This window comes from Saimiri boliviensis, chromosome 5 (assembly GCF_048565385.1).
Source record: "Saimiri boliviensis isolate mSaiBol1 chromosome 5, mSaiBol1.pri, whole genome shotgun sequence".
In the NCBI taxonomy this organism is placed as follows: Eukaryota; Metazoa; Chordata; class Mammalia; order Primates; family Cebidae; genus Saimiri; species Saimiri boliviensis.
This window is the reverse complement of record NC_133453.1, coordinates 58,572,836-58,586,235: the sequence shown is the minus strand read 5'-3', so window position 1 is coordinate 58,586,235 and position 13,400 is coordinate 58,572,836. Positions and strand designations below refer to the sequence as shown.

The 13,400-nt window shown below is 40.2% G+C and overlaps 1 protein-coding gene across 1 annotated transcript in view; it reads left to right on the top strand.

The window, feature by feature from the left end:
- Positions 1-4,585: 4,585 nt before the first annotated feature.
- ITGA4 (integrin subunit alpha 4) overlaps positions 4,586-13,400 on the top strand; it is an 89,562-nt gene continuing 80,747 nt past the window's right edge. Inside the window, exons 1-2 of the mRNA XM_003921809.4 lie at positions 4,586-5,029; positions 5,374-5,495. Of these exons, the coding sequence (XP_003921858.1) occupies positions 4,833-5,029; positions 5,374-5,495 (319 nt within the window). The 5' untranslated portion in view covers positions 4,586-4,832. The remainder of the gene's footprint in view (positions 5,030-5,373; positions 5,496-13,400) is intronic.

Here is a 13,400-nt window from a genome sequence, read left to right as displayed (position 1 = left end):
TCTTACACAAAAAAGTCTTTGCCCAGACCAATGTCTTAGAGCATTTCCCCAGTGTTTTCATCCAGTAATTTGATAATTTCAGGTCTATAATTCATTTTGATTTGGTTTTTGTGTATTGTGAGATAAAGGTCTAATTTTATTCTTCTGCATGTAGTTATTCAGTTTTCCCAGCACCATTTATTGAAAAGACTTTTTTTTTCCATTGTATGTTCTTTGGACCTTTGTCACAGATGAGTTGATTGGAAGTGCATGGATTTATATGTGGATTTTCTATTCTGTTCCATTGGTCTATATGTCTGTTCCTCTGCCAGTACTGTGCTGTTTTGGTTACTATATCTTTGTAGTAAATTTTGAAATTAGGTAGTATGATGCCTCCAGCTTTGTTCTTTTTGCTCAGGATTACTTTGGTTATTCAGGGTCTTTTGTGATTTCATATGAATTTGAGGATTTTTTTCTATTTCAGTGAAGAATGTCATTGGTATTTTGATAGGAGTTGCATTGAATCTACAAACTGCTTTAGGCAGTATTCTCATTTTAACAATATTAGTTCTTCCAATCCATCATCATGGAATATCTTTCTGGGTTTTTATGTCCTCTTCAATCTCTTTTATCAGAGTTTTATAGTTTTTCTTGTATAGATATTTTACTTTTTTAGTTAAATTTATTCTGAAGTATTGTATATTTTTTGTAGCTATTGTAAAAGGAACTGATTTCTTGATTTTTATTTAGATTTTTCACTGCTGGCATATACAAATGCTATTAATTTTTGTATGTTGATTTTGCATCCTGAAACTTTATTGAATCAGATCTAACAGTTTCTAGGTGGCTTCTTGAGATTTTTCTAGGTATAAGATCAGGTAGTCTGCAAACAAATCTAACTTGACTTCTTCTTTTCCAATTTAGATACAATTCCTTTCTTCCTCTTGCCCGATTGCTCTGGCCAGGACTTCCAGTCCCAGGTAGAATAACAGTGGTGAGACGTGGGTATCATTGTCTGTTCCAGTCCTTAGAGGAAAGGACTTCAATTTTTCCGTGTTCAGTATAATGTTGACTGTAGGTCTGTCATATACGGCCTTTTTTATTTTGAAGTATGTTCCTTCTATATCCATTTCAGTGAGGACTTTTATCATAAAGGAATGTTGAATTTTTTCAAATGCTGTTTCAGCATCTATTGAAATAATCATACTGCTTTTGTGTTTGATTCTATTAATGATTTATGATATTTAGATGGCATTTAAAGACATAGGAAATGGGTTAGATCTCCTAAAGAGGGAAGATGGAAAGAGAATGAAAGAGGTTCCAGAAGACAACCTTGAGGATTTCTAGCACTTATGGTGGAGGGAATCAGAGGAGACTCAGAGTGGCCAGATTGAAAGAAAAGAAAAAGCTTAATAAGGTGATATCATGAGAAGAGAGTCTTTCTAGAAGAAGAGATGCTTACTTTTGATAACAACTGAAAAATAGGGTGAGTCCACATTAGAAACCTCTCTACCAGGAAAGACTTTCTACACAAGGTTAAAGATTATTTGTATTTTGTCTACTATAATTTTAGTTCATAATGCATATTCTGGCATGTAGTGGGCACTTGATATGTATTAATCTAATGACATGTAATAATTTAGTGCCCAAATACTTATGTCTAGATGAGAGCTAGGAAGAGGCATGAGTCTTTCTTAAATGTCCTGCCCTTCTCCTTCTTCCATCCCCTGACTTGTCTTCAGAAGCATTGATTAGAGATACCAATATCTTCAGTTTTTTTTCAAAGCAACATGAAACACACTTTATTCCTGCTGACAGTAGGAAAAGCAAGCTTTTTTCTAAGCCCTGGAGGAAGGAAATTCTGCTAACATAGCATGTGGGATAATGTAGGGTGGCTATTTCTTGAAAGGTAGTGAATCATAACTATAACCATAACTATGGAAAAAAGTCCTGCCTTATCAACCACCCCACTGACTTTAGTCACCAAAACTATGCTATGAAATGAATTGTGTTGAGTGGCTTTCAATGTAAAAGATTTTGGTGAAGGGAGGGGAAGAAACTAGTAGGGATTCGAATCAGAAGATGTGGTTTTGGCAGTTTCTGAAGGGTGTCAGAGTGGCTTTAATATACTTGCCTCCTTGGCCTCAACTGGAGGTTTTGCAGCCGCAAACAAGAATAATTGCATAGTTCAGAATAACAACAATGTGAGCTAATCATGGAACTGGGTTAAAATAAGCAAGTAGATCTACTAAGAAACACACTCAGCACTACTGCAGAAAGAAACAGAACAGAACTATTCACCATGGGCCTTGGTTGGTAGCTTTCTGGAAGCCATTTCATTTTTACAATAGATTTATCACACACCATATCGATTTTTTACTGCAAAGAGTAAGGGAAAGTTAATATTCCTCATGTTTTGTCTGTTGACAAAGTGAAAATAATTGCATTGGCTTTGGCTGGAATATCCTATCATTTCACAAACATCTCAAACTCCACATGGCTAAAACTTAGCCCATCAATGCCCCCATCTGCATGCATGAGTACCTGCATATAATCTCATTTCTCAGTGTTTTTTTTTACTCCATGAATGGTAGCACCAAACACCGAATCCCCAAATCCAAAACAGCCCTGGGAATTTTCAACAATTATGGTGGAGGAAAAGAAGCCAGCAGAAGAGACTCAGAGCCCCCAGATAGGAGTGGAAGAGAAAAACATTGAACCAGGTGATGTCCTGAGAAGAGAGTCTTTCAAGAAAGAGAAATACTTCTCCTTGGGCTTCGTCCCGAGTCCTTCATCTCAGCCACACATTCCTATTTATCAGTATTATTACCAAGCTCTTTGGAGTTCTGACTCTCAGAATCTTGTATCTATTTTTTTTCCTTCCTGCCGCTTCCTAGTCCGGCGTTATCCTCTCTCTACTTATTACGGCAGGGACTTCCAAAATTAGGTTTTCTGTGTTCAGTCTTGTGTTCACACTTCCGAAAACCAGAGCTTACCAAGGCAAATCCTTCAACAACTTCCTGTCAGGCCCAGCATAGATTAAAATTTCCTAACCTGGCTTATGAGGTTCCCCATGTGTCCCTGCTTCCCTAAGTTAGCCTCATATCACACCAACCTGTGTGTGTGGGGGGGGGGGGGCTAAATACTCTAGCCAGGCAAGTGTTCTCAATTCCCCTACTTGGCCCCGCAGGAGCCCTCCTTATTGCTCATCCTGTTCTAGCCTGATTCAAGCCTCTTGGTCCTTCGAATCTCCCTTTAAGTGCCCTCACCTGGAACTTTCTCTAGTTAGTACACATTTTTCTGCCTACCATCGGAGCGAATATTTTCTGAAGGTTTGTGTCAGTCCTGCCTTGCTGTTGGTGGAATCCTGCGGGACTAGCCAAGTGCTTCCTCCATGAATGTGCTGAATAAATGAATAAGCATTTTAATTATGTATCTGCCATTACAGTGTCAGATATGTTATTCCAGAATGGTTTTAGCACACAGACACACCCTTGGAAGCAGACTTTTCCTTTTTTTTTTTTTCTTTTTACATATAGCAACAATCAAAAACTAGACCTTCATCTCCTGAAAATATCAGTCTAATAATTATCTATGGCTGTCTCTCTGGTTGCTGAAGGAAAGAAGGAAAAAAAAAAAAAAAAAAAAAAAAAAAAAAAAAAAAAAGCAGGGCATACCCGGATTGCATTAGAATGAGACACATTACCCAGTTCAGGTGTGCTGGGTCGTGGGCCTCCAGCACATTTCAGAGGCTCATTAGGACCCTGACCCCACACAGGGGTTTACACTCCGAACAGCAGGTGTGTCCCGTGGCAGCTGAGTGGGTTGGTGAAAAGTGGGATCATCAAGAACCAGTTGGAGCAATCCGAATTGTTTAAAGTGAATCAAGTCACAGCGCTTCCTTATCCCAACCTCTCTGTTGGGGTCAGCCACGGCGTAAACCACCTGCCGTTCAGCCGGAGCGGCTGCTGCTCGCGCGCTCACGCACTCAGCCCGGGCTGCAGAGGAAGTGTGGGGAGGAAGGAAGTGGGCATACAAGGGTGCCGAGCTGTGGGTCTTGAAGAGAATAACCATAACGTCTTTGTCACTAAAATGTTCCCCAGGGGCCTTCGGCGAGTTTTTTTGGTTTTTTAAATTTTAATTTGTGACTTTTGATAATTTCTCCAGTGGTTGCCTACACGTGAAAACGACACAGTGCTGAATTATCGACGAAAGAACTGGACGGCTCCCCGCCGCAGACCCAGTCCCCGAGTTTGCGGCTGGCATTTGGGCCACGCCGGGCTGGCCGCAGAGGCTGGGCGGTCACAGCGAGGGGCGCGCGGTTTGGGGCCACACAGCTTCTAGGCCCCAACTACTCTTAAAAGGGGAAGCCCCGTGCCCCATCCAGGTCCGTTCTTGGAGAGCCGGGAGCCATCCCGCGACCTGCGGGCTGGGAGGCCCGGGACGGGGTCGCGCGTCCTGCGCTGCCGAGGTCCCCCAGCGCCACCTGCAGCCGCGCGTCGGGGGAGACGGAGCCCGGCCCTGCGTCTCCGCACCACGCCCGGGACCCCACCCAGCTGCCCTTGCCCGGAGAAGAAGCGCGAGCACCCGCAGCTCCGGGCCGGCGGCAGAAACTGAGCGTTGGGCCCGGCGGGTGCACGGCGTCCCAGGCCGGCGGGATTGCTCTGCTTGCAGCGAGCCAACTTCCCCTCCTGTTCCCTCCCTCCCTCCCTCCTTCCTCTCCTCTCGCCAGCGGGCGCGGGACACGCTGCGCCTCATCTCTTGGGGCGCTCTTCCTTATTAGCCAATCGTCGCATCCCGTGCAACTTTGGGGCAGTGGCCATTTAGTGTTGAATGTTCCTCACCGAGAGCGCATGGCTTGGGAAGCCAGGCTCGGACCCTGCCCCCGAAGGGCCGCTGTCAGGGAGACAGTGATGCTGTTGCTGTGCCTGGGGGTCCCGACCGGCCACCCCTACAACGTGGACACTGAGAGCGCACTGCTTTACCAGGGCCCCCACAACACGCTGTTCGGCTACTCGGTCGTGCTGCACAGCCACGGGGCGAACCGGTGGTGAGTAGAGTCGTAGCGGCGCGCTCTTGGCAGCTCAGAGCGGCGCGAGAGCCGAGCTCCAGGGATTCCCTGCCCTGTTCAAACTTTCCTCCCTTCCAAGGAGGCAGGAGGGAAACGCTGCGAGAGCCAGCTTGCTGGAGAACTGCCAGGGAAAATAACTTATCCTGAGGTGTCAGCGACCCGGGTGCGTTCTGGTGCAAGGTCCTGGAGCTTCTAGTAGCGGGTGGTGGGCGGAGGAGGAGGTGGGGAAGCTGCCCCGCTGCCGACTGCACATCTGTTGCGACTTGGAGCTCAATGGGCAGCAGAGCTCACGTCTGAGCGCACGTGCACGTGTCTTGCTTTAGGCTCATAGTGGGTGCGCCCACTGCCAACTGGCTCGCCAATGCTTCAGTGATCCATCCCGGGGCGATTTACAGATGCAAGATCGGGAAGAATCCCGGCCGGACGTGCGAGCAGCTCCAGCTGGGTGAGTTGGATGTGGGACCAGGAGTTAGTGACCTCCCGATCCCCTGTGTGGAGCCCATCATAGGGCAAGTCCTGGAAAAATTCAAGTCGCCTGTTACTTGTAGTTTAAAGCGTGTAAGTTTTCAGTTTTAACTCCGTATCTCATCTTCCCTTCGTAATATAAAAGAGATTCCCTTCTTTCTGTTAATATCGTTCTCCCTTTTCCTTATGGCAACGATTGCAGTACTCTGACAAAACTATTCTAGAAAAAAATTTCTTATGTTACCTTCTCTTCATCTCTCCCCCTGTCTTGCCATGTGTAAAGCACATTTTAGAGTCTCTCAGCATATTAAAGACAGGATCTAGCTAAGCCAAGACTTGAGAATTTTATTTCCATCTTTGACCTATCAACCTTCTTAAAGAACAGGCTAAGGGGCATAGCGGGCTAGCAATTGGAATAGATCCCATATCCCGTCGTTTAACCTAAGGGCCTAAAAAAAAGTGATACTTAGAATATGCAGTGTAAAAGAAAATGTAAGGAAAATTGTCATCTCCGTTGTTAATATAGTTAACCTGAAGCTTAACATATAATTTTCTATTCCCCAAACTGTCATCCAAAACTCATGTTAAATGGATCTTTTTGCAGTCACTTCCTAATGTCTCAGATCTGTGAAAAGTTGAAAATTTTGTCCTGTTGGAGGAGGGGAGAACTTTCATGTTTCAAAGCCAAAGGCACATTTGTTGCACACAGGCAAGTGGGGAAAGAAAGAGGAACTGATATTCAATAACAAGACCTATCTTGTTCCAAAGTGTTAGTTACTGCTATACTTATTGCTTAATTTGTTTCCCCTCAAAACAACCCTGGGTCATGGTTGACATTGTTCCTGGTTTATGTATGAGGACTGCGGCTCAGAGTTGCACATATCTTTTTAAAAGTTAGCTAGTGAGTGGTAGGTGGGAACTAAAAGGATGGGTCCAAAGTCTAAGCCATTTTCTTCCATTTATGTATCTTCACTGCAAATAAAAGTAGATGAACGGTCTAATATGTTATCTGCAGAGCTGATGGGTCATCTGTAAATGGTGAACAAAACTGGTACTTTATATTTATCTTCCGTATAGACTTTGCGATTAGCTAGTTATTGGATCTTTAACTTCTTTTGCATTTCATAATAGTCTTTGCTCTTTTTCAAACTGTGAAGCTGGTTCCCTTCAGTCAAATGAATTCAAATAGAGTATAAACATAATGAAATTGTAACTTTCAATTCAGAGCACTCATAAAAGTCCACAAGTTGTCTGTTGCATGTAGAGCCTCTTGTTAAGCATCCCCAATCTCAAAAATCACAGTAGGAATGCTTAAAATAGTCACAGATCCATATATCTGGAATAATTTTGCAAAGCATAAATTTTATTTCATGAGAGAGTTGTGGGTGAAGAATTAGGGAGTGGAGCCTTAGTCTGCCAGAGGATCTTGGCAAGGTCTCAGGAGGAAACAATTTTATTTTGGTTGTCCTGTCATAGTTTCCTGATCCATGACATTTTAACTGATATTTAGTGCCTACTTCCTGTCTGGATGGACACTGAATCTATTTCTGGATGTCTGTGTTTAATTGGATAAATCATGTCATAATATAAAATTTAAGATAATGCCTGCTGAGGGAATGAAAAATTATTTGGGCGTGTGTCATATGGGGGTTGACTGTTCTCAGAGGAATGTGAACATGGTAGATATGTAATAGACATGAATTAAATGAAGATTTGTTGGATGGATGAATGAATAAAGTGACGAGAAAGTTTATCAACCTGATTGATGAGTAAGATAATTGATTAGAAATGATGAGCTGAACTGATATTTTTAATTCTCAAAATTCAGGCCAATCCATAAGGTACTTACTGAGATGAAAAAAATAAAAGATTCCTAGTCAATGAGTTAGAACATTTATGGTGGTAGTAATAGCCTTGAATATTTGTCGAAGAGTTGACTAAAGTTATTTCTCATGTAAAGTTCTAAAGAATACACAAATATTTTATTCCTTATGTAAAGAAACCATCTCTATTCAAAATAAATCCAGAGGTAGCTTAAAGCTATAAAATAGGGATATTGAGGCTACAGTCTAGAAATAAAACACTGAAAACAATACATCGGTAATATATTTTAGGATTCTTAGGTTTGTGGTCTGTGCACTATTTTGTATGAAGAAGTTTCAAGAGTGTGTGTAAATATAGATAAGCCATTTTCTATAGGAGAGAGAGTGTGTGTGTATCTTCTGTATAAAATAGCTTCATTTATCCTGTTTCAAATGTGAGTGATTCCAGTGTTTGAAAAATGCTTAGTTCGGTAATGACACAGACATTTAAAAAGCAGTTCTTATCTCTGTTGTTTACTTAAATCTATTATTTGTATGTTATCTGTAATAAGGAGGTTGAGGTTAATAGAGACAGTAAACTGAACCAGAAGTTTAAAAGTTATTAGAAGATAATACATTAAAAAGTAGAAGTTGAAATGAAACACAATGAAAAATTTTGTTGACTGAAGAAAAAAGTCTTAATGACTAAAGATTAATCTATGATTGCCATGTCACTAAGATATTTTCTTTCCTTTGGAATAGCTTTACTTGCTATCAAGAATCTGAAGGTGTGGGGTCTTCAAATGGTGTCCATCTCACATGCAATTAAAAATATCCACATGGACTAATCTTTGAGTCTCTGTAGCATTTCATATCAACTGTTGATTCAGATAGACTCCTCCCCTCAAAAGAGGAGGTCCTTATCTCCCCGACCCTACCCTCTGGATAAGTTGTCCCATACCATGGTATATTCAAGCCATAAGCAGAAGTGAGCATGCTCGTTTATCTAGAATGCTCAGGGTAAGAGATGTTAGGCATGAGATACTCCTTTTAGTCAAGTGAATTGACTGCAGAGCTGGCATTGAGAGAGTTGCCTGGATAGTACTGCAAGGTGCTTTTCTTCCTGCTTATGTATTACTGACCGCCTTCTACCTCCCTGACTCTTCTCTCACTTCCCATGAGACATGAGACATCTCTTCTCTCGCTTCCTTTGTACCAGAGGAAGGTAGTCTTTTCTGTCAGGTGGGTCTGGGCTCAGACTTGCTCATGAAGACTGTGTCTCAGAAGATCCAGGTGATTTCCACATATCCATTTTCCACTGGGGTACTCTGCATCCTTAAGCTTGTTTTAAGGAAACTTTCATCACAGCTGGTTCCTAAATTAGGGTGTCACAAATAATGACTCAAGATAGTTAACTTAGTCCATCCATGGACTGTCAATATTCAAAGAATTAGAACATAATAAAATATAGAAACGATTATCAAATTACACTAAAAATGTGGTCTTTATTTGGTTATTCAGATAACATTGCAGATCTTTCATTACTTTGGAGTTACCACTGAAAGCATTATGCACACACTGACACTCATTTGGGCAATAGTATACAGTTGCACAATTACACCATCTAGTATAGTATCCACTAACCACAGGTGGCTTTGAACAGATAAAATGTGGCTAGTCAGCAATGAGAGGGCTGTAATGTAAATTACATACTGGCTTTCAAATACTTAGCATAAGAAAACTCGTTAGTTTTTATATTATATATTGAAATAAACATTTTAAAATTAATGTTGATTACATAATGAAATATGTTGGCTTTATTAGGTTAAAGTATGAAATTAAATATTTTTTACTTTTTTAATGCTACTACTACAAAATTTAAATTTTCCTATACGCTTGTATTATATTTCAATTGGACAGTACTGCTGTAGAGAAAGTTCCCTGTGTAAAATAACACTAACTTTTTAGCACATGCTTTCCTGGCATTTATGCATAAATGAGCAGAACTTTCACTTTCCTTTCTAGACTAAGTGTTCTATAGTTACTGAGCCTTCAAGCTGCCTGCCTGTGCCTCTTTTTCTTATGGGAAAGACCCATCTCAAGTTAGTCACCATTATCCATATTTAGATTTCTTTCTAGAAATTATATTACCTTAGCCAGCCTCCTGGTTCATATTACATAACCTGTTTGAAAAAATTTAGTGTTGCATCATTAAACTAATGATTACCTAAGCCTCACTTCTATGTGATTCATAGGAGTTATTAGGTTAACATTGAATAGCAAATATCTCACTGCTGAAACTTCAAATATGTTTTTTTCTTAACAGCTTTTTTACTTTTGCTTTTTCAATATGCTTTAAATTGTAACTTATGATGCTGGAATTCATGCAGATTGGTCATTTTGAAAAATCACCCCTGAATGAAGCCTATTATACAATTATGCAGAAAATCAAGACAGAGAGCTTCATTAATAAACTATCAGGTTACCAGAAAGAAGCTTCCTTATTTCCAGCAGTTTTCCAAACTTCATCTCCAAAAGGATGACATATCCACCCAATTTGAGAGATGAGGATTTCTATGCACTTTATTATTATTATTGTTGTTATTATTATTATTTGCCTTAAGTTTACTTGGTCACTGAGTGATATACCTAATAACTTAAAAATATATCCCCTTGGCAACAGTTCTAGGGCCAGATGTGGAAATCCATTGCACATGTGGGCAATTTATCCATTCAATTGTTGATTGAGGTATGCCTAAGGGCCAGAATGTGGGCACACAAATACTCCTCTCCCAAGGCTTCACAGTCTATAGGAGAGGTTATTATAGGAAAGCACGGTGAGATTTAATATAGGTAAGACAATAAGATAATGCATTCCTGAGGAACTGGTGTTCAAGTGAGGGAACTGAAAAATTATCAGAAGTTAACCAGAGGAAGAAGCTATGGAAAAGCTTGCCAGACAGAACAAACTATGTGTATAAAGCCCCTGAAGTCTTTGAGAGCAAGATCCCCTTTGAAGAACTGAGAGAAGTGTATACAATTGCACTATGGAGTGTGAACTAAACTGTAGGTTAGAGAGGCAGGCAGGGATTATTTTTGGTACAACTCTAAGTATGAATTTACCCTAGGATATTTAAAACTGGGAAATAATATCAGATTTGTATGTTTGACAGATTCTTCTGGTTGCAGATTACTGAATGCTTTGGGGTAACTGGTTCCAGACTGAAGGCAGTGAGACAGGCATTAGGAAAATTTTGTTATAATTTAGACTACAGATGACAAGTGTCTGTTCAAGGACAGTGGCAGTAGCAATGGAAAAGAACATTAAGATTTTGAAGATATTTAAAAGATAGCACTTGGTAATTACTGAATGAAAGAGATGAGGTTCCGAAGATGTTACTAAAGTTTCTAACTTCGGCCGTGACATGGATGATGGTACCATGTACTGAAAAATGGAAGAACAGCAGGCTTTCTGGCAAAATGATGAGTTTCATTGGCTTGAGATTCCTGAAACACATAGAAGTAAATGTCTAGTAATCAGTTCCATATATGGGTGTGGGTAGACAGTAGAGATGTCTGTACTAGCAAATTGGAGGTGAGAGTAATTGACATAACCTAATTTACTTCTAATTGGATTAGCATCTCTCTGGGGTAAATACATCAAATGGCCAATGGCAAATTTCTGAGGATTCTTACACTTTGAGAAGTGGCTAGAATAGTGCTGCTCAGGTCTGGCTGCAACTTAAATTCTCCTGCAGAGCTTTAACAGTTCTGGCGGCCCATCTCAAACTAATAAAATATCTGAAATAAGTCTAGGTAGGGAACCAATAGTTTCCAGAGGTCCACAGATGATTCCAGTATTCATCCATGCTTGAGAACCACTGGAGAAGAAAAGAGGCAGAAAAAAAAAAAAAGCCAAAGAGGTAGCAAGAAGTGATCAGGTCAATGTGACATTAACCTGATTAAAGGAAGAGAGTGTTTTGAGAAGAAATGAGTAGTTAGCAACTTTTAAGTTGCGAAGATACTAACCAGGGTGAGAAATTGTGAAGCCTCATTGGATTTGGAGAGAATTAGTTTATTAGTAACGTTGGTAAGACAAGCTTTAATGGTGAATCCACTGCAGAGGGTTGAGAAGTAAGAAATGACAGCAAGTGTCAATAACTCTTTAACTGGGTTCTTCCTTCATTAATACATTTTGTTGATTACTTATGTATTAGAAATACAAAGTTGAGTAAGACATGGTTGAAGCCCTCAAAGAACCGTGTTGAGATGATGAGAGAGACAGGTAAATGGATAATTATGAGATAATGTAATAAGCATGACAATAGACAGGCACAGGGTGATGAGAAGAAATGAATGGGAGAAGGCTTCCTGGAAGAGCAAAACCTGAGTAGTGAAGCCAGTTCTGACTGGTTTTGAAGAGTACATGTAAGGGCTCAATAAATGTGCAATTATTTTTGTTTTTAATATTTGGGCAAAATCCTCTGGGATTTGCTGCACATTTCAGCCTCATTCCAAAGTGTCTAGGTCAGTCTTGGGGTTCCAAGGCCTCATATCAGGCAGTTTAAACAGTAACACCTACCCCTGAGATAGGGAGCTTGGAAATAACTGTCTTTAAAAGCAGGGATTTTAAATTTTAAGATTAGCTGGAAACATCAAACTAGAATATAGAAGTGGACATACAGGGGACCGATCTGGACTCTAATGCAGTGTGCTTGTACTCAGTTTACCTCCAAGACTTTAAAAATCATGGGAAATCTTTTTTATATAAACTGCATAAAATACTATAATCCACAAAAAATGTTCAGAAAATAGTAAGAGTGTGGACTTAGTTTTAAAAACCCCTTTTATGGGACTCCTTATTAGACGTGTTCTTTTGACATTGTGCCCTATGTAGAAAATGCTGGCCAATGCACACCATCTGTTTGTGAATCCCTTCGAGGTCTGCCTCGCCACAATACCAGCCTTTGTTTTCTTGTTAAAATGTTCTAGAAGTTAGACTATCATCATTTTGTCTGCCAATCATTGTCTGTAACATCTTGTTTCATCCTTTAAACTCTGCCCAGAGAAATGTCCTTTGATATCTATAACTCTTCATCTCATTTTGACCCTCCATTGGTCAGGTTAATATGATACATTCCTCACTGGTTTTTCTCTCCTATATTTTTAAGACTTCCTATCTTCCTGACCTCCTTTAATTCTTTTGTTGCTGTTTTTGTTTTGTTTTGTTTTTTAACGTCCATCCTACCCTGTGTATTCCAAAACCAAGCCCAGAACTTTAATACTGACCTCCAAGCAGATTTCCCTGGAGTATTTTCTGTTTACATTTTTGTATCATTCTCATTTCAAGGATCTACAAAGTGGTATTCACACATTAGTAGCCGGTTTTCAAGTGAATTTTTAAATCCAAGAGACTAATTGAAAACCATGGAGGTTCCGAATTTTCTTTCCTTATTTTCTGATGTTAGAGATTAAAACATATTCTTTTAGTAGGTTGTTTCAGAATAGTATAGCATAGGATAACTCAAAATGTCCATATTTGAAAATAATGGAAAAGTACTAACAACTAATTATTGTCTGGCAGCATAGAATAGTGGTTGATAGTGTGAGTTTTGAGCCTTCCTCCCCCACCTTGGACAAGTGCTTCAACATCCCTTGTTTCAGCTTCCTCATCCATAAAATTGGGATGGTGGTACTAATGCTTACTTCATAGGGATGTTATGAAAGTGAGTTAATACATGTCTACATGTATTAAAACTGTGTTTGGTACATAGTAAGCATGCAATAAGGATTGGTAATTAGAGAGTAACTTTCCCTCTTTATGCCTCCAAAATGTTAGCTGGGTCACATTTTTTGGCTTTAGTTACTGAAAAGGCTTGTGTACATTTTCTGAGAGATTTTGAAGAAGTTTGAGAACAAGGTCCTTGGCAGAGACCCCTGAACCTAGAATCAAACCCACAAGTGACCTAGTTATATAGAGTTCTGAGGCCTCATGATGACTCGGGACCAGCCCAGATTTATAAAATTGCAACCATAAGCTTGGCACTACTCTCTGGGGACATTTACCTCTTGAACTCTTTCCA